The sequence below is a fragment of the Larus michahellis genome, chromosome W (assembly GCF_964199755.1).
Source record: "Larus michahellis chromosome W, bLarMic1.1, whole genome shotgun sequence".
Classification (NCBI taxonomy): Eukaryota; Metazoa; Chordata; class Aves; order Charadriiformes; family Laridae; genus Larus; species Larus michahellis.
Window position 1 is genome coordinate 23,739,681 of NC_133929.1, and position 20,471 is coordinate 23,760,151.

At 40.3% G+C, this 20,471-nt stretch overlaps 1 protein-coding gene across 3 annotated transcripts in view; it reads right to left on the reverse strand.

The window, feature by feature from the left end:
- The window catches only part of LOC141735693 (nipped-B-like protein), a 174,954-nt gene that overhangs the window by 35,350 nt on the left and 119,133 nt on the right, over nucleotides 1-20,471 (reverse strand). For all 3 annotated transcript variants that reach the window (XM_074568784.1, XM_074568782.1, XM_074568783.1), the window contains 10 exons: nucleotides 18,067-18,264; nucleotides 17,846-17,917; nucleotides 17,670-17,759; nucleotides 16,415-16,518; nucleotides 12,528-12,614; nucleotides 9,274-9,505; nucleotides 8,608-8,759; nucleotides 8,142-8,222; nucleotides 2,593-2,693; nucleotides 639-777 (listed from right to left, as the gene is read on the reverse strand). In XM_074568784.1, coding sequence (XP_074424885.1) covers nucleotides 639-777; nucleotides 2,593-2,693; nucleotides 8,142-8,222; nucleotides 8,608-8,759; nucleotides 9,274-9,505; nucleotides 12,528-12,614; nucleotides 16,415-16,518; nucleotides 17,670-17,759; nucleotides 17,846-17,917; nucleotides 18,067-18,264 — 1,256 coding nt within the window. The remainder of the gene's footprint in view (nucleotides 1-638; nucleotides 778-2,592; nucleotides 2,694-8,141; nucleotides 8,223-8,607; nucleotides 8,760-9,273; nucleotides 9,506-12,527; nucleotides 12,615-16,414; nucleotides 16,519-17,669; nucleotides 17,760-17,845; nucleotides 17,918-18,066; nucleotides 18,265-20,471) is intronic.

The window sequence follows — 20,471 nt, forward strand, 5'->3', positions numbered from 1 at the left end:
CCTGGGGTGCATCAAGAAGAGTGTGGCCAGCAGGTCAAGGGAGGTCATCCTCCCCCTCTACTCTGCCTTGGTGAGGCCGCACCTGGAGTACTGTGTCCAGTTCTGGGCTCCCCGGTTCAAGAGGGACAGGGAACTGCTGGAGAGGGTGCAGCAAAGGGCTACCAAGATGATTAGGGGACTGGAACACCTCTCTTAATGAAGAAAGGCTGAGGGATTTGGGTCTTTTTAGTCTGGAAAAAAGACGGCTGAGGGGGGATCTTATCAACACTTATAAATACTTAAAGGGTGGGTGTCAGGAGGATGGGGCCAGGCTCTTTTCAGTGGTGCCCAGGGACAGGACAAGAGGTAATGGGCACAAACTTGAGCATAGGAAGTTCCACCTAAACATGAGGAGGACCTTCTTTCCTTTGAGGGTGGCAGAGCACTGGAACAGGCTGCCCAGAGAGGTGGTGGAGTCTCCAACTCTGCAGACATTCAAAACCCGCCTGAACGCGTTCCTGTGCAACCTGCTCTAGGTGACCCTGCTCTGGCAGGGGGGTTGGACTAGATGATCTCCAGAGGTCCCTTCCAACTCCTATCATTCTGTGATTCCTGAACACAAAAAAGCGCTCTAAAAAAAAATAAAATAAAAATCTTACTTTTTTGTTTGATTCTTCCTCTGAATTGGAATCTTTTTCTGTTGATGGCAAATGTACCACACACTGAATAAGCTGCAAAACTAGTGCCGTTACCATCTGAATATACATAGGCTCTCCATCGGTGTCACTGCTGTTTAACCTGTTAATAAGAAAAGACAGCATTAACAGCAAAACTAAACAAAAATCACAAAACAAAAAATTTTGGTCCTAAATAACATCTTTATAAAATTATTACCAAAGCTAGAAATCTGCATTCTAGACATTTATCTAGTCATTTGCTTCTCTCTTATGCAGTTAAAGATTTGGTCTAACAAAAACAGTAAAGTCATTCTCAGGCCAAAGAGATTAACTGAAACAGCTCACAGATGGGCTTATCAGAGTATCTGTGAAGTTCAGAAACTGAAAAATCTAAAAAAATCTTTAATAAATCAAACACCTACATGCTAAGGCACTTACTAATAGGCTTATTATGTACAATGCCACATCCATTTTCAATACAACATTAAAAACAAATACACCAAACCTGTCCTAATAATTTATTACTTCTGTATTATTTAATATATGTGAAATGTGCAGGACTTTTAAACAAGAAAAAATAGTGACCACGACCTGGACTGACTTCTATAAGATCACCTATGGTAATCTCAGGTAGTGTAACAGACTATAAACTTCAGCATGCAAGAGTGTCTTTAAGTTGGTATGACCAGTACGAATACACTCCACCTCACGTTTCTCCCCTTCCAAGTGATTTAACCTGACAAATGTTACAGTGTTTACTACCCATACGTACATCAACACCACATAATGCTACCCTTAACAATATGAAAAGGTGATAATCTCTGACATCATTCTCCCCAAATTATTATCTTTATGAAGTTATCTGACTACTTGTACAGAGAAAATCTTTTCATATCAAATTTTAGGTAAGCTGTACCCTTCATGACTGTAGCCACAGACAGGGAATGGCCTTCAACAGATCAGAGGTAGGACTCTAGAGATAAACAGCGCAGTCATTGTGGCCTTGAGATAGTGATTTCCTTCTAGTAAAGGTCCTAATTCAAAGAGGGTATCTACCATTTTATGCTCCTATGCCTACCACCTTCTTATTTGCTAGATCTCTCCGATGTCTATAACCAAAACAATAGGAAATACTAGGAACATGCACTCATGTTAACATTAGGGTTGCTGAATTCAATGTCAAAGTTTCAGTGAATTTCTTTTCCCAGATATTTCCTGTTCATCCACCCCGGATCAGACAATCTATTTCATTGAAAATTTGTCTGACTCTGGGGAAAAGATGTATGCAAGCAAGGAACAAGATCAATACCAACAAGAAATGTTTTAAAATCATTTAAAGTGTCCAACCTCAATTTTAACTGAAATCCAGTTCAGGTCAGATCCTTTCTCAAATTGAACCTGAATCTATACTGTTATTCAGAAGATGCACTGAAATCCAGCTGAAGTGCTTAAAAGACAGTTAAAGTGAACTGATTAGTTCCTAAATGAAACTCATTCAAAGGAGTATTAGATTGATTTCCTGGGAAGAGTGCTCTGAATGTCCTCAAAGAAATTAAGCCAGAATTTTCCTGTTAAGCTTTAGCAATGAAGAAATTATATAAAAACCGTATAAACAGAACCAAAGAATTTTCCAACAAAAAACCTTTGAATGCACACTAACATTACACTCATTTACATCCTTAGTGAAACAAATAATAAGATATTTCAATTATTTTTGTAAGCAGACATAAATATGATAGCATAAGAAACAGTGATTATTACAAAATATATTTGTCAGGCAATTCTGCTCTCACCGTAGAGGTTTTGACATATCAACCAAAGCACAGCTTGTGGAGTCACATATTTTTAAAGAAGTTAATATTGAAGCCTAAAATCCTACATCTGCAAAACTGTAAATGCTACTGTCTACAAATTATCAATCTATGTCAGAAATTACCTGAAGTTTCTCAAACTCCTCTTGCTAGTTGGTAGTCTCGCAAGGGAAGTGAAAATTTCTTCTAATATTAACTGTCTATGTTTTTCATACCTGGAGAACACCTATTTAACAGTTACAGAATTGTTAAAAAATTATTGTTACATAAAATATTGCTTGTTAAATAGATTGATTGTTAAAAAATATATATGGAAACATACACTGTACATGATATTTAAATAAATTATACTTAATGCATACCTTGTTTTTAATGCATTACTTTTTTCCAAAGCAAGCACTTATAAAATACATAAAACATTTTATAAACACATAAAACACATTTATAAAATACATAAAAACTTTTTCAAATATATTTTAAAAAAATCTTCAAATAGCATAAATGTGTAAAAGCTCTTAAAAATACCATATGTTTTAAAAATTTCTGCCAACAGTACAATACACTGTATAAGAAAGTCAAACAGTGTAATGCTAAACTTTCAGACTCCAGTATAGACCAAAACTCTATGATAACATAAATTAACATGAACACATGTATGGTTTTAGAGCACATTTGAGAAACCAGTTTTACTTCAAATCCTAAGCTTTAATGTTTCCTGACATGAAATATTCTTTCAATTTACGGGGTCAGGATTGTAGAGTTTGCCTCTCTTCTTGTTTAGGCAGAATTACTTTTATAAATACTGGAGTACATCATCCTTACAAAGATGGAAAACTTCCACTGGAACAAGCACATCTGTGTTGCACTGCAGTTTTCCTGAAATAATATTTTATCTGCCCCATGAATTTTTCACAGACCCCTCTTCTGAGGGGTCTCTTCCCTCCACTCACCGAGGAGACCAGCTCCAGCGCAGGGAAGTCTGTACTGGGGAAGGGAATCGCGGCAAAAAAGGCCGGCAAAGGGGCTCATTTTTGAGGCTTTTCAAGCCGGTGCCCGGCGCTTCCGGGGGTGGTAGCAGCTGAGGAGGAGTGGGGCGGAGCCAGCACCCCCCTCACAAAAGCAGCCCTTCGGGAGTGCACTGAGCAAACAAGCATCGAGTGGGCGTTCCCTGGGTGTCACTCGCGGAACCACCCGGGAGCACCAGAGAAGGGTGTACGTCGGAGAGGCAACACCAGCGGCAGACATGGTCTCCACCAGGTCTGTAGCCAAAGCCAGAAGGAATAAAGCGACACAAACGGACGTGACGAAGAGACATGCAGCCGTCCAGGCGATGGGCTGCATGGAATGTCTGTCACTCTGGCAGGAGGACAGCAAAGGCGGTACCTGTGTGCGCTGCGACCAGGTAAATGATCTGCTCAGCCTGGTGGCTGAGCTTAAGGAGGAAGTGGAAAGACTGAGGAGCATTTGGGAGTGTGAAAGGGAGATTGACTGGTGGAGCCACACCCTGCCATCCTTAGGGAAAAAGCAGCAGGAGGAGGCTCCGTGAGAGGTAGAGGATCCCCAGCCCTCTTGTCACCAGGCAGAAGGAGGGGAACTAGGAGAGGATGGGGGGGATGGAAGCAGGTATCTGCTCGGGGTAGCAGGAGAGCCCCCTCCATGCCCCCCCAGGTGCCCATACAGAACAGATATGGGCCTTTGGAGGTAGATGAGGAGGGAACTAAGGATGCTGATAAAACCCCATCCAGGGAGTTGTCAAAGCAGCCAGCTCCACACATTAAGACTGCTCCTGTGAAGAGCAGGAGGAGGGCAATAGTCATAGGGGGGTCCATTCTGAGGGGAGCTGAGGGTCCCATATGCAGGCCAGACCCTTCCCACAGGGAGGTCCTTCTGCCTCCCTGGGGCCTGTGTTAGGGATATAGCTAGGAAGCTTCCTGGCCTGATACGGTCCTCAGACTATTACCCTCTTTTGATCTTACAGGCAGACAGTGAGGAGCTGGAGAGCAGAAGTCTGAGGGCAATGAAGAAAGATTTCAGGGCCTTGGGACGGCTTGTCAAGGGTTCGGGAGCACAAATTGTGTTCTCCTCTGCCCTTCCAGCTTTGGGGACTGACAAATGGGTAAACAAGAAAATTGGACAGATCAACACCTGGCTCCAAAACTGGTGCTATGAGCAGGGCTTTGGGTTCTATGATCACAGTTTGTTCTACAGGACACTGGGCCTGCTTGCTAAGAATGGGAAAACCCTATCCCAAAAGGGGAAAAGGGTACTAGGCCAAGAGTTAGCAAGGCTCATGGACAGGGCTTTAAACTAGAAGCAAAGGGGGAAGGGGATAAAACCAGGTCCACTAGTAATGAGCCTAGGGATCAAGGGCCAAGGATGGGGGTGAAATCGGTAGCCCAGCTCAAGTGCATCTACACGAATGCACGTAGCATGGGCAACAAACGGGATGAGCTGGAAGCCATTGTGCAGCAGGACAGCTATGATGTAGTTGCCATCACGGAAACGTGGTGGGATGACTGTCACAACTGGAATGCTGCGATGAATGGCTATAAGCTCTTCAGAAGGGACAGGCAAGGAAGGAGAGGTGGGGGTGTGGCTCTGTACATTAGGGAATGTTTTGATTGTATAGAGCTAGATTCCAGTGATCATAAAGTCGAGTGTTTATGGGTAAGGATGAAGGGGAGGGCAAATAAGGGAGATGTTGTGCTGGGAGTATGCTACAGACCACCTGGCCAGGATGAGGGAGACAGATGAAGTATTCTGTAAGCGGCTGGCTGAAGTCTCGCAATCGCCAGCCCTTGTTCTGGTTGGGGACTTCAACCTGCTGGATATCTGCTGGAAATATAACACAGCAGAGAGCAGGCAGGCTAGGAGGTTCCTCGAGTGCATGGAAGATAACTTCCTGACACAACTGGTAGGTGAGTGAGCCTACCAGGGGAGATGCCTCGCTAGACCTACTGCTCACAAACAGAGAAGGACTAGTGGGAGATGTGGTGGTTGGAGGTTGTCTTGGGTTTAGTGATCATGAAATGGTCAAGTTTTCAACTGGTAGTGATGTAAGGAGGGGGGTTAGCAAAACCTCCACCTTGGACTTCCGGAGGGCAGACTTTGGCCTGTTCAGGACACTGGTTGAGAGAGTCCCTTGGGAGACAGTCCTGAAGGGCAAAAGGGGTCCAGGAAGGCTGGACGCTCTTCAAGAAGGAAATCTTAAAGGCCCAGGAGCAGGCTGTCCCCAAGTGTCACAAGATTAAAGGGCGGGGAAAATGGCCAGTCTGGATGAATAAGGAACTTTGCATGGGACACTTAAGAATAAAAGGAGGGTTTACCACCTTTGGAAGAAGGGACAGGCAACTCAGGAGGAGTACAGAGATCTCATTAGGTTATACAGAGAGAAAATTAGGGAGGCAAAAGCCCAGCTGGAGCTCAACTTGGCCACTAACATTAAGGACAACAAAAAAAGCTTTTATAAATACATCAACAAAAAGAGAGCAAGGGAGAATCTCCATCCCCTACTGGATGCGGGGTGGGGGGAAAAGTTGCAACCAAGGACAAGGAGAAGGCTGAGATACTTAATGCCTTCTTTGCCTCCGTCTTCAATAGTCACACCAGCTATCCCCAGGGTGTACAGCCTCCTGAGCTGGAAGATAAGGATGGAGAGCAGAACAACCCACCCATAATCCAGGAAGAAGTAGTCAACGATCTGCTTCTGCACCTAGATGCACATAAGTCTATGGGGCCGGATGGGATTCACCCAAGAGTACTCAGGGAGCTGGCGGGAGAGCTCACCAAGCCTCTCTCCATCATTGATCAACAATCCTGGTCAACAGGGGAGGTACCAGATGACTGGAGGGTGGCTACTGTGACACCCATCTACAAGAAGGGTCGGAAGGGGGATCTGGGGAACTACAGGCCTGTCAGCCTGACCTCGGTACCAGGAAAGATCATGGAGAGGATCATCTTGAGTGAGCTCTCAGGGCAAGTGCAGGGCAGCCAAGGGATCAGGGCCAGCCAGCATGGGTTTAGGAAAGGGAGGTCCTGCCTGACCAACCTGATCTCTTTCTATGACCATGTGACCCGCCTTCTGGATGCGGGGAAGGCGGTGGACGTTGTCTGTCTGGACTTTGGTAAGGCCTTTGACACCATCCCCCACAGCATTCTCCTGGAGAAGCTGGAGAATCACAGCATAGACAAGTGTACTCTTCGCTGGGTTAAAAACTGGCTGGATGGCTGTGCCCAGAGAGTTGTGATTAATGGGGTGAAATCCTCTTGGCGGCCAGTCACCAGTGGTGTCCCTCAGGGCTCAGTTTTGGGGCCAGTTTTGTTTAACATCTCTATCGATGATCTGGATGAGGGGATTGAGTGCACCCTCAGTAAGTTTGCAGAGGACACCAAGCTAGGAGGGAGAGTTGATCTGCTTGAGGGTAGGAAGGCTCTACAGAGGGACCTGGACAGGCTGGATCAATGGGCCAAGGCCAACTGTATGAGGCTTAATAAGGCCAAGTGCCGGGTCCTGCACTTGGGCCACAACAACCCCAAGCAACGCTACAGGCTTGGGGAAGAGTGGCTGGAAAGCTGCCCAGCAGAAAAGGACCTGGGGGTGCTGGTGGATGGCCAGCTTAACATGAGCCAGCAGTGTGCCCAGGTGGCCAAGAAGGCCAACAGCATTCTGGCTTGTATCAGGAATAGTGTGGCCAGCAGGAGTAGGGAAGTGATCGTGCCTCTGTACTCGGCACTGGTGAGGCCTCACCTCGAGTACTGTGTCCAGTTCTGGGCCCCTCTGTACAAAAGGGACATTGAGGTGCTGGAGCGTGTCCAGAGGAGAGCTACCAGGCTGGTGAGGGGTCTGGAGACCAAGTCATATGAGGAGAGGCTGAGGAAGCTGGGCATGGTTAGCTTGGAGAAGAGGAGGCTGAGGGGAGACCTCATTGCCCTCTACAACTACCTGAAAGGAGGTTGGAGAGAGGTGGGTGTTGGCCTCTTCTCCCAGGTGAATGATGACAGGACCAGAGGAAATGGTCTGAAGTTGCAGCAGGGGAGGTTTAGATTAGATATTAGGAGGAATTACTTTACTGAAAGAGTGGTCAGGCCCTGGAACAGCCTGCCCAGGGAGGTGGTTGAGTCACCATCCCTAGAGGTATTTAAGAAACGTCTAGATGTGGCGCTTCAGGGCATGCTCTAGTGGCAGAGACTGTAGGTTGTTTGGTTGGCCTCGATGATCTTAAGGGTCCTTTCCAACCATGAAGATTCTGTGATTCTGTGAAAAGGACTTATTCTAATATATAGAAGTATCCTACTAGTTCTGTAGCTTATTCCATTGCATAAATTCAAATCTTAACAAAGGAAATAAGGAAAACATCATTGTTAAGATTTCTTAAGACAAGAAAAGACAGGTAAAAGGAAGAGGTTTGTGTTTACACTTTAAACAACATAACCAAAGTTAAGTAAATTCCTTGGCTTAAGTGGGCTATTTCTTCCTATAGAGTACTCTGCAAATAGGAGGAGCTCAGGTAGATTTAATACTGTTCCTAGATTATGATACCAAACTGTAAAAACATGCAATGAAAAAATTAGTTCTAAACTCCAGTTCTCTACCAGCAAAAACACAGCCTATGTAAATGCCTTAATACCTCTCAGAAGTACAGGAACATGAAACTGCAAATGAAAAATCACTTACTGCAGTCACTAATTTGATGGCACATAACTGCAGTTCACTGACATTTTCTACAAAGAAAGGTGTTATTCCCATAGATGATACCTATCAACAGAAAGAAGTTATTGTAAGTATATTTGACTAACGAACTGATATTTATGCAGTTTCACAAGTATGTTATTCATTCAGCAGGTAAAGTATTCAACAATATGTATTACTTCATATTATTTGCAAATAAATTTATTAAAGGATATTTGAATACAATCAGGTTAAACTTTACTTAAGTGTACAATAAAAGCCATTAAAGATTTGAACATCAAATGCTCTTCTGCAGGTTACATATTACACAACAAACTAGTTACTGATGTTAATAATTCAAACGTTTGTACTGATTTCATACTTCATGTCATTGAGACAACCACACTTTACAGTCTTTCTGGGAAAAGAATAACAAACATTCTCAGAGAGAAATACCTCTGATAAAGCTTACCTGAAGAATAGTTGTATCAGTAAGAAGCTGTATCTCTAGCAACTCTGACAAGCTGCTGACAACGTCACAAACTTTGTTATACAGCATCACTATAACTCTTTGCTTGTGGGTAGAACACTTGGCACGTTTTGCTTTTGAACTTAAAACACCACCTAGAAAATAAAAGTTACTTTTATTAAAATCTTTATTATACTATAAGATCATAGAATTGCCTAGGTTGGAAGGGACCTTTCAGTTCATCTAGTCCAACCATCAACCTAACTCTGACAAAACCCATCACTAAACCATATCTCTAAGCACTATGTCTACCTGTCTCTTAAATACCTCCAGGGATGGTGACTCAACCACTTCCCTGGGCAGCCTGTTCCAATAATAAAGATATTAAAATATTTTTATTTTACTTACATCAAATATTAGAAATACTATCACCTTCCTCAAAAAATGTCTCCAAAACAACTCCATGACTACAGTTTTGTAAATGTAAATGCTTACGTAAGAAACACTATTTAGTAGAATCAGCTGTAAAGCAAAAATTTCATATTTTCATAATTGCTCTGAATTCTGGATCCAAGATTTTTAAAACCATTCTTGAAGTTGGACACCCACATCTGAAGGTATGTATATGACAATAAAATGCTAAATGCAAAACATTTATAGCATACTAACCACCATGAGGATCCACTCTATACACAGGATCATATTGAGGATAGAGAGTGTTCTGCAAATGAAATTTTGTGTATTGAATAACTCTTTCTATTACATCCTCAATATATACAGCTTTAGGCATATTTGGTGATGTCATAATATTGATAGCAGTAAGACAAGCATCAGCAGATTTTGTCACTCTCTCCATAATAAGATCTCTCCATAATCTCTCCTCATCTTCGGTGTCATTGTTCTGTAACAGGCAAGAAAAAACAAGATAGCATGAACAAGAAGTCAAATTTTTATCCTTACCAAGTAAAAGATAACATTTTAATATACTTACATACACACACACACAAAATGTTTTATTTTCTTTATGATACAAAAATAGCTTGTTTTAGAAATCAACTAATGTTTGTTTTACTAGCAACAGGTTTATAACCCTAAGTTACAAGTCTTCAATATCTCACTGTATTCTTATGGTAAAACACAAAGAAGCTTTCTGTGTATCATCAGAAAGCACTATGAAGGAAGACTGCCACATTCTCTACTTAAGAATGATGTCCCTTAATCAAAATCTAAACTCATTCATCTAGTGTTTTCTTCAGTGGCCTATGCACACCAGTTGCTGCTTTAATCAGTCTAATTTTTGCCACGAGAGGGAATTCTTACACCAAAAGACTCTTAATTCACACAAAACTCACGAGAATACAACTTTTTCCAATTCACAGACTGACTCATCTATTATCAATGGGTTTAAAATACATCTTATCAAATATGACCATTTAGATTTAGCACAGAGTACATAATCGCAGTATTTCTGTGTATAAATTATAAAAACAAACATACACGAGGTTAACTATGACCACCACTACTGAAATACTGTAGTAACATTATTAATAGCAAAAGCAGGTGGAATTTTTAATAACTTCTCTGGTACAGAGAAAAAGAATCTTTCCTGCCCGTACAGTTCAACACTATTGGTTTTCCTTGTAAAAATGAGAGGTTGGTGAAACCATATCAACTTTTTCCCTTTGGGGTAAGAGAATCTAAAAATATCACAGTGCATTATATATATGAGATAAATATATATATATATTTGAAAAATCAGCAAATCAGGAGATCCCTGTAAATTTCTTGTATAGAATGGCTTAAAATCATTTGTTCCTTACACAAAGGAGGCTTAAAAAAAAAAACCAAAGCACAACAAAACAACAAAAAACCAAACACACAAAACAAGCAAAACAAAACACCATTCTAATTTTCCCCCCCCCTCATTAATTTTGGAAATAAAAAGAATCTGCAAGTGCAATCTGCCTCTGAAAAATATCCTGATGTGGAAGTAGGATATTTTCACCTCACTGTAAAAGAAGTAAGCTTACTCCTTAGCAGAGGCTTTCTTTGCCATAATGACCTGAATCATGTTTAGTGGGTTTTAAGAAAAATCTAAAACTTGTTTGGCTGAAGAGTGCTTCTTTTTTAATTGAAGCTTTGTCTCTGAATTGCAATCATTGAACAATTTCATTAACTGTTTAATAATCTTGAGTTTTACTAAAAAAGCAAAAAGAAAAATATCACTTTAAAGGCATTGACATAAAGACTCAATCATATTGAATTAGAGCAGGTAAACCAGCACCTTCTTTTCACTTATTTTTCATACTATGTCCTGGTTTGAGGTAAAACAGAACCAACTTTCTGATTTGTAATTTTACTTTTTAGCTGGGCCTCTTCTAACTGACTAAACTCTGAAATTAACAGCATATTGTTCAGAAACTGTTCACTCTCAGAGTGATAAGACCTGATTATACCAAGGAATGGTATGCACAGAGGCTCTTGCTTAGACTTATTGCTATAACAACCAAGGTCAGCTCACTTCGCTATTTGCCCCGTTAGAGGGTCGGAAGCGCAGAAGCATAGAGGGGTCCCACCTGCAGGGAGGAGCAGACGGGACAGGTGACCCAAAACTGACCAACAGGCTATTCCATCCCATATGCATCACGCTCAGTATAAAAACTGAGGGATCAAAAGGACAACACTCTCCAGTGGCCGATGTCTGAGGAGGACCCTGTCTGTTCGTCTGCCTTTGATCCTGATCCAAGCATTCCTGACTCTAGTTCCAGAATTCAGCTCCTGTCCGTTGCTGACTCCAGTCTGGGACTTTCCCTGTGTCTGCTGGTGACGCGATCGTCATCCTGGGAGCTGGATACGGTTTTGTATATATATTGTAGACTTTTTTTATTTTTAATTTTTATTATTCTATTACTATTTACTCTTTTCTTATTTATTATTATTTTCATTAAAGTAGTTTAGTTCTTTTTTCTAAACTTGTAAATCTCCTTATCTCTTCCCCTCCTCTCTTTGGAGAGAGGAGGGGGGAGGGCCATCTATCATTTTGATTGGCCAATCTGGCCAAAAACCACAACATACTGCTAGAAGACATTTAGAACCATATACCACAACTTTGAAAACCCAACAAACTATTTAGATGAAAATATTTAGGTACAAATAATGTGTCTCTGGTTTTCATTTTAAAGTTCAAATTCTATCTTTTCCAATATATATATAATTACTCTTTATTTCTGCAGATCAAGTTTTTTTTCCATAAAATTCAAGAACTCTATTCTTGCTAGAATATTGTTTTGACTAGAAAGTGTAGAAATAAATAAACAAATAAATAAAAGGTGTAATATCACATTTCAGCCTCTTAAAAAACTCCAAATCCCCATGTAGTTTTAGGCATATCAGAAAAAAAAAAAACAAACCTAAAATCTTAAATTTCCTGTTAATTTTGATTATGTTGATAACTAACTTTGCAGTATAAGAGCAGACCTAAATAAAACACTTTCTCAGTTCTTAATGCTCAGGAGAAGAATATGCTCTACGTGAAAGCTGTAATACTTCTTCCATTGTGTAAGGGATGTTTTATGGACATGCAGAAAAGTAGCAAAGAAATGTCCAACGGTGCAAGTTACACCAGTTACCACGAATGTTTCAGGATGAAACTATAATATTTAAAACTAAGTCAAAAGGCAACTCAGTTGCTCCAAATACATCTGTTAGTTATCAGTACTATAGTAAAACACGTTTAGTACTGAAAGAATATTGAATTTTACTTCAAATCCTAAAATTTGGCAATCTCTCAATCACATGCATATTAAATTAGAAATTCCTTTCACACACACACACAGAGTATTTGAAACTATCACTATATGGGACTCAAGTGAAGAAACCCCTATTCTACACAATGGTATGAAATGATGTAATTTGAAACTCACATGGTTAAGTAATGTAGAAAGCTTTGATCCATCTTGAATATTCTTCTCCAAAATATTCAGGACTTTTACTGTTTTATCTGTTGAGAGCTAAAACAAGAAACAAAACACAACTGTATGGTCATAAAGCTTCCAAATTGCTGAAAAAAACTGTCCATGGATGAAGGATAGAACATGTTATGTAATCTGACAAACTTTAATTTGCGGGGAGCCAGCAGAACTGCCACCTTGGATTTCCAAAGGGCAGACTTTAGCCTGTTTAGGAGCATGGTTGAGAGTGTCCCCTGGGAGGCAGTGTTGAAGAGCAAAGGTGCCCAGGAAGGCTGGTCATACTTCAAGCAGGTGCTCTTAGATGCACAGGAGAAGGCCATCCCCATGTCTCAAAAAACGAGCCGACAGGGAAGAAGACCAGCCTGGCTAAGTAGAGAGAGCTTTGGCTGGACCTCAGGAAAAAAAGGAAAGCTTACATTCTCTGCAAAAGGGGGTTGGCAACTTATGAGGATTATCAAGATATAACGAAGCTATGTAGGGGGAAAATTAGAAGGGCCAAAGCTCAATCAGAACTCAGCTTGGCCACTGCAGTTAAAGACAATAAGAAGAGATTCTTTCAGTATATCAATAGAAAAAGGAAGACTAGGGAAAATGTAGGCCCACTGACGAATGAGACGGGTGCCCTAGTAGTGGAAGACACAGAGAAGGCAGAGTTACTGAATGCCTTCTTTTCTTCGGTCTTCACTGCTAAAGCTGCCTCTCACGAATCCCAGACCCTGGAGGCAAGGGGGAAGGTCTGGAGAGAGGAAGATTTTCCCTCAGTTGAGGAGGACCGGGTCAGAGACCACTTGGCCAAGCTGGACATTCATAAGTCCATGGGCCCTGAGGGGATGCACCCGCGAGTGCTGAGAGAGCTGGCAGATGTTATTGCTAGACCACTCTCCATTGTCTTTGCAAGGTCATGGGGAACAGGAGAGGTGCCTGAGGACTGGAGGAAGGCTGACATCACTCCAATCTTCAAAAAAGGCAAGAAGGAGGACCCAGGGAACTACAGACCGGTTAGTCTCACCTCTGTCCCTGGGAAGGTAATGGAGCGACTCATTCTGGATGTCGTCTCCAAACACGTTGAGGAACAGGAAGTCATTGGAAGTGGTCAACATGGATTTACCAAGGGTAAATCATGCTTGACCAATCTGATAGCTTTCTATGATGTTATAACGGGTTGGCTGGATGAGGGGAGAGCCATAGATGTCATCTACCTTGACTTTAGCAAGGCTTTTGACACTGTCTCCCATAACATCCTCATTAGGAAGCTGAGGAAGTATGGGCTAGATGAGGTGACGGTGAGGTGGATCGAGAGCTGGCTGTGTGACAGAACTCAGAGGGTTGTGATCAGCGGCACAGAGTCTAGTTGGAGGCCTGTAACCAGTGGTGTCCCCCAGGGGTCAATACTCGGTCCAATTTTGTTCAGTATATTCATTAATGACCTGGATGATGGGACAGAGTGTATCCTCAGCAAGTTCGCTGATGATACCAAACTGGGAGGGGTGGCTGATACTCCAGAGGGCCGTGCTGCCATCCAGCATGACCTGGACAGGCTGGAGAGCTGGGCAGAGAAGAGCCTAATGAGGTTCAACCAAAGCAAGTGCAAGGTCCTGCACCTGGGGAGGAAGAATGCTAAGCACCAGTATAGGTTAGGGGTGGACCTGCTGGGAAGTAGTTCTGAGGAGAAGGATCTGGGGGTCCTGGTAGACAGTAAATTATCCATGAGCCAACAATGTGCCCTTGTTGCCAAGAAGGCCAATGGAATCCTGGGCTGCATAGGGAAGAGTGTGGCCAGTAGGTCGAAGGAGGTCATTCTCCCCCTCTACTCCGCACTGGTGAGGCCACAACTGGAATACTGTGTCCAGTTTTGGGCTCCCCAGTTCAAGAGGGACAGGGAACTGCTGGAGCGGGTCCAGCGAAGGGCAACCAAGATGATTATGGGACTGGAGCATCTCCCTTATGAGGAAAGGCTGAGAGAGCTGGGACTCTTTAGCCTGGAGAAGAGAAGGCTGAGGGGAGACCTTATTATGGCATACAAGTATCTAAAGGGTGGGTTGAAGGAGGATGGTGCCAGACTCTTTTCATTGGTTCCCAGTGACAGGACAAGGGGCAATGGGCACAAGTTGGAACATAGGAAGTTCCGTTCAAATACACGGAAAAACTTCTTTCCAGTGAGGGTGACAGAGCACTGGAACAGGCTGCCCAGGGAGGTTGTGGAGTCCCCTTCTCTGGAGATTTTCAAGGCTCGCCTGGATGCAGTCCTGAGTAATGTGCTCTAGGCAATCCTGCTTCAGCAGGGGAGTTGGACTAGATGATCTCTAGAGGTCCCTTCCAACTCTGAAGTTTCTGTGATTCTGTGAATTGTAAGTAATCGGAGATAAGGATTGGATCTTGACTTGTCTGGTTTCTGAGACAACATGATTGAGAATGCTGATAATAGAATTAAACTAGTGAAATATGTTCTAAGACTGCAATCAAACTACATTTTCAACCAGCAAAATCCATAGAAATGTATTTAAAACTGCATATCTGTAATAATGTATAGTTATACACTTTTGCTTCTAGAAAGAGAAATTTACCGAATCCAAATATCAATCACAAATTCTAACTGACCATATAGAGCTTTATTAAGAGACAATCCAAATTCTATGGACAAACAGAAATAAAATTCCCTGATACTTGAGTGCTAATAAAAAGGAAACATATTCTTAATAACTGTGTTAATTTTGAAAACATAGTATGTTGAAAAAAAAGTAACTCAAACCCACTTACTGATGTTCTACAAAATTATGAATAAATAATCTGTAGAATATGCTAAACTCCAGAAGAGTCAGTTTCATTCACCCAGATACTATTGGTGCTCACCTTTAGAAGCAACAAAATTATGATTTTATGTATACGTGTATGTATGTATGTGAAAAAAACAGGGAACAGAAGTTAAGGGTGAGAACTATCAGGAAAGAGAAACACTCAGGCTGATAACATGCTACAAAGGAAGGTAGGGAGATCGAAGAAAAGGCCATGAAGAATATCTAAATCTTGGACTAAAGAAAACCCTTCAGAGTGACTTGTATAATAAGTGGCTTCACAGACACTTCATAAACATAATAAGTGGTCATGAGCAGGCAGAGTAAAAATTTAACACAAGACTGCCCAAAGCCAAGAGTTCTAGGAAGATAAGGAAAGCAAGAACATTGTTTCTAGAGGTGCCATAACAACAGTTTGTGCCAACAGAAAGTTCCCTTGAACTGAAGTTGGGAAGAGTATGGCAAAGAAACCACAACATGCAGTCTACAGAAAATTAATCTTATTATCATCTGGGGCATTAAATCTTCTAAGTTTGAACAGACTCTTTGGAGAGAGGAAGGAAGCAGACAATTCAGTGTGATACTGGATGGAAATCATACATTTACATTGCACTAACGGCATATATCAGAAAGGGCGGATTTTTTTATTTTTTTTTTTTTTTACTTTGCCAGCAGGTTCTGTTTTACTGTGATTGCTCAACACTAGCTATAAGGAGCAAATCCTATAGGTTGATGTGTTTTTGTGAAAGTAGATTAATTATTTTAGATTTTACTGCTCAAGCATGCGTTACCTATTGGCATATAGTGCTCTGAATCAGTGCTAACACAGAGAAGGACCATTCAACAAAAATGTCTCAGCTTCAGAGACAGTAACAGTTAAGATGTGGTAACTTTTTTAACACTTCAGCTAAGTCAGCAGAAGCACAACTGTTCACAGTATCTGTCACATGCACACCTGAAGAGGGTGGAATATTAGAGGGGACACAAGTTTTTGTATGTTTAACAAAATTAAACGTTCAAAAAGAGTTAAATACTATGAAGATGTACCTTGTCCATAATGCCCATTGCCTTGATTTTTGCAGATTCACTACCCAACTCACTAAGCTGATGCTTTCCCAGTAGCAATTCCTGTGGAATCTCATCATCATCACCTTCAAAAAAAAATTTAAAAATTAACAATCATATTTCTAATAAGACTTCAAGGAAACCAGTATTTTACAGCCAATATGAAAAAGCCAACTGAAGAAAAAGAACTGATTTTCCAAATAGCTAGCATCTAATAGTTCCATCTAATGAAGACTGACGATGATAACAACTTTTGGTTGTGTTGAAACAACTACTTGTTACATATGACTGAAAGCCATAAATTAAAAACATTTTTAATATAGCAAAATCCATTTACTGCAGCTCTTGTGTGATCACCCTCATTTCAGTAAAACAAATCTTAAATGATTGTAGTTCTAATTCTAAAGTTCAAATCTGGGAAAGGGCAATAGATAAAAAACACATAGGAAATTAAGTACCTTAGGATACGCTGCATCTTAATCACATTTACTCTTAAAAAAATAACCCATGATGTTACAAGACATATAGAAAGAACCAATTACTTGACTTTTTAATCCAAGGTTGTAGACACCATTGCTGTAGGGATTTGTTTACTATGCCTCTTGTCCTAATCTTGTGACAAAGATGGTAGGAAAAAAATTAACAAATGCTCCATTATCCATTTCAATAGAAAGTCATCTTGGTCAACCTGAACTACTTCATCAGACACATGCTAAGTTGGCTTATTTTCCACTGAAGTGGATAAGGAGCATACAGTGATTCAGTGCCTCACCCATAAGTGCATAAGCGCTCTGCTGCTGAATTGAATAATCAAGCTCTGTTGGGACAAAGGCCATAACAGATGCAAAATTATGTGCCTCGGACATTACTGGCAAGAGAACTATCTTACGTTAGTGTTGTTTACAAAGATATGTTCGACAGAAGATAACACCCTAATGACATCCCAAAGAGGTATCCTTTCCACTTCCAGGGGACTATTATTTGTCTCATTGCGATTTACGTCCCTTTTGGATTCTGCAGGGAGGAAGATGGAGGATCTTCCTCCTTAGTGAAATTGGAAAGGTAAAGGCCTCCACTCAAGGTATACTGCATTTATATGGCTTCTACCGTAGCATGTATCACAGGCAATTAAATCACAAAGAAGGAAGTTTGAAAAATACTGAGATGCAAATTTTTTTTTTTTTGTTTCTTGCGTTTCTAATTGGGTGAAACATTTTGAAAAATTATGACATATTACCAAAAGCTGTAAAATCCATGTCTTCTAAATTTTCCAAAATATTCTCTATTGAAGCAGTAAATCTTTTGAAAGTTGAAGAATCCATCATTTCTGGTGAAAAAAAGAAATGTATATATAATTATTTTATATACAAAACAGAAAATACAAACTGTAGAAAATAAATCTTCTAAAATTACCTTCAGGTGTTAGTTTAGGTTCATAAGCTTTCCTCTTCTTTTGTTTTTCTTTTTTCTTCATTTTTCTAGCCACTAATTAAGAGAATAAAGGACTGTTTACATTTCTTATGCTTATATTCAATATTGCATGTAAAGATGTTTATTTTAAAATGTTTAACATATCCTTTTAAAAATGCACTAGTATTATGGAAGAGAATAAAATTTTTAAAACAATCAGTTACCCTCACTGAGGCTAGGAAGAGGAGAATAATCATCCATATCAGAGTCATCAGGACTGCGATTACGGTAACGGCCACTACCAGAAGTCCTCCTTCCTTCATGGTAATAACCACTTCTCCTATGGTCACCAGAACTTCTTCTGTCATGTTCTTCATACTCCCAAGCTTCATCTTTATCCTTTTTATGTCTTTTACGAGAAGCTAGAAATGAAATGCATTTTCATTATAAGTAAAAAAATTCTACTTTTAATAGCTCAAAATTATACATTTGCAAGTTAAATGCTATCATATAGATGTTCTGTAAAACAAGTGAATGCTCTAAAACTATAAAATTCTGTTATGGCATTATTCTAACAATTTCTTTTTAATTACATGAAAACTGTGCCTGAAGCTGGCAAAGACACCAGCAAACATTTAAAAATACAAAATTACAGGGCATTTGTCCTTTTAAACAAAGTCAGGAAAGTAGAACAAATCAAAATAAGTTTCATCCTTTCATAAGAGAACATTGAGATAATTTCTTGAGTTATTTAAATTGTGACTATTACTGGGTGTCCATGTTCCAATTCAGTAACTGCTTTGCCCTTCTAACACAGCAAATTCCAATGAAACTTTGCAACCTAGGTGCTTAAAGGGTTTGCTTCTGTTTTGCCAAGACAACTAAAATTTTGTTTTTATATATATTGCAGGAAATTCAGCGTAAAGGAGAAAGCTGGAGTCACAATTCTGGGCCAAACAGCAAGTATACATCACAGAAGGTTATTATAACCAGTTTTCAGTCAGGACCAAAAAGTCTCGCAGAACTGAATGTTGAAAAAAAATGAGATAAATGCTCTATACAGAAACAGAAACTTGGTGGAAATAAAGGGGGTGGGGATGGGAGGGATGGAGAGTTCTCTGTTGTTTTCAAAGACAATTTTGAAGGGGAAAGGGTGCTAAGATGTAATAGAAAAAAGATATGGAGGAGGAGGTAATTTCATCCATGAAATCAGCCAAGTCTCCATTATCTAAGGTAACAGGATAACTGGGCTAGCACAGATACGTCTAACACAGACTGTGCTGTGGAGATCAAAATGGCTCCAAAACATTACATTCTAGACTAGCAGAGTTTATCATTCCTGTGAACTTGCATATAACAGCCCTGACATCTGTGTGTCTCTACCAAAGTCTCCTGAAATTTAGAGAGGTATGACTGTATATAGGGTTGTTTCTAAGCAAAATGTCTCCAAGCATTCAGACAGAACTGGAACAGAACAAGTTCTTTCCAGAACCCCAGTTTATTGAGAAGTATAGGAAACATACCAGGATATAGTCACAGCTGGTATAGTACTTGGATATAGTCAATAGCCAGCCCAGGCTCAGAACTAATAAAAACAATAACATTGAACCTGTGGTGATACAAGTGTTCTGCACTGCACCCTAGAGGGCTCCTACTTCTGAAAACATAGTACAAAACTCCTGCACAGAGGTGGTCCAAGTGTTTAAGGTAATAACTTAGTTCATGCTTTCAGCTGTTCTGCTTATGGATCAGACTTGCTTCTGGAGGCAGTACAGTCATGTTCACGAGGCCTGAGCTACTAACACTGTCAGTTCTAAAATGGTTGAGAGTTAACTGCGATTGAAGAAATGGAGACCTGTCTGGGATACCTGAAGTGAGCATATTGGAGAAGAAAGTAGGGGGGTTATGGGAAAAGACTTTACACAACTGATTCTTTCCCCCCCCCCATGAGAGTATTTTGTGGAGGTAGATGAAACCTGTCTCCACAGTTTACAAATCATCAGTATCAATTTAAGCTCTGTAGGACGAATTCTGACTCCAGCAACATCTCTATGAGAAAAATAACTTCCAATATTGCTTTCCAGTAGAAATTTAAATTGACCAGTTAATCAATGCTGCATGACAAAACAGAATGTGTTACAGTTGTGCTGGCTCTGCAAGGCAAATAAGATGAACATGGGAACAGCTATTCACAATCAGTCACTGCTCTACAAAGTTTATTTTGAAACAGATAAAATTGACTAAAAATGTAAGTATTAATAATATTTCAAGAGTTATTATTAATTTCATACATAAATAAAGACTATCTGGAATATAAACGCCCAATTTCCTTCTGAATTCTGCCAAACATTTATGCAATAACACATTTAGCACTTACTGTATGAGAATGATTTAATCAATTTTAAATTTCTCAATTTAACAGAATGCCCCTTCTTCATGAGATACTCAAAGAAATCTCTCTTCTATAAAAATCATTATTTCATATTTTTTAAGTTTTAGACAACCAAAAGAATTCTGAAACACATATTTGTAACAGTACAAATCTATTCAGTGTACTTGTCACAAATCTTTCATTCTCTTGATCATTTTATCTCGTTTTAAATCAGTTCAGTTCTACAGTATCCTTTGA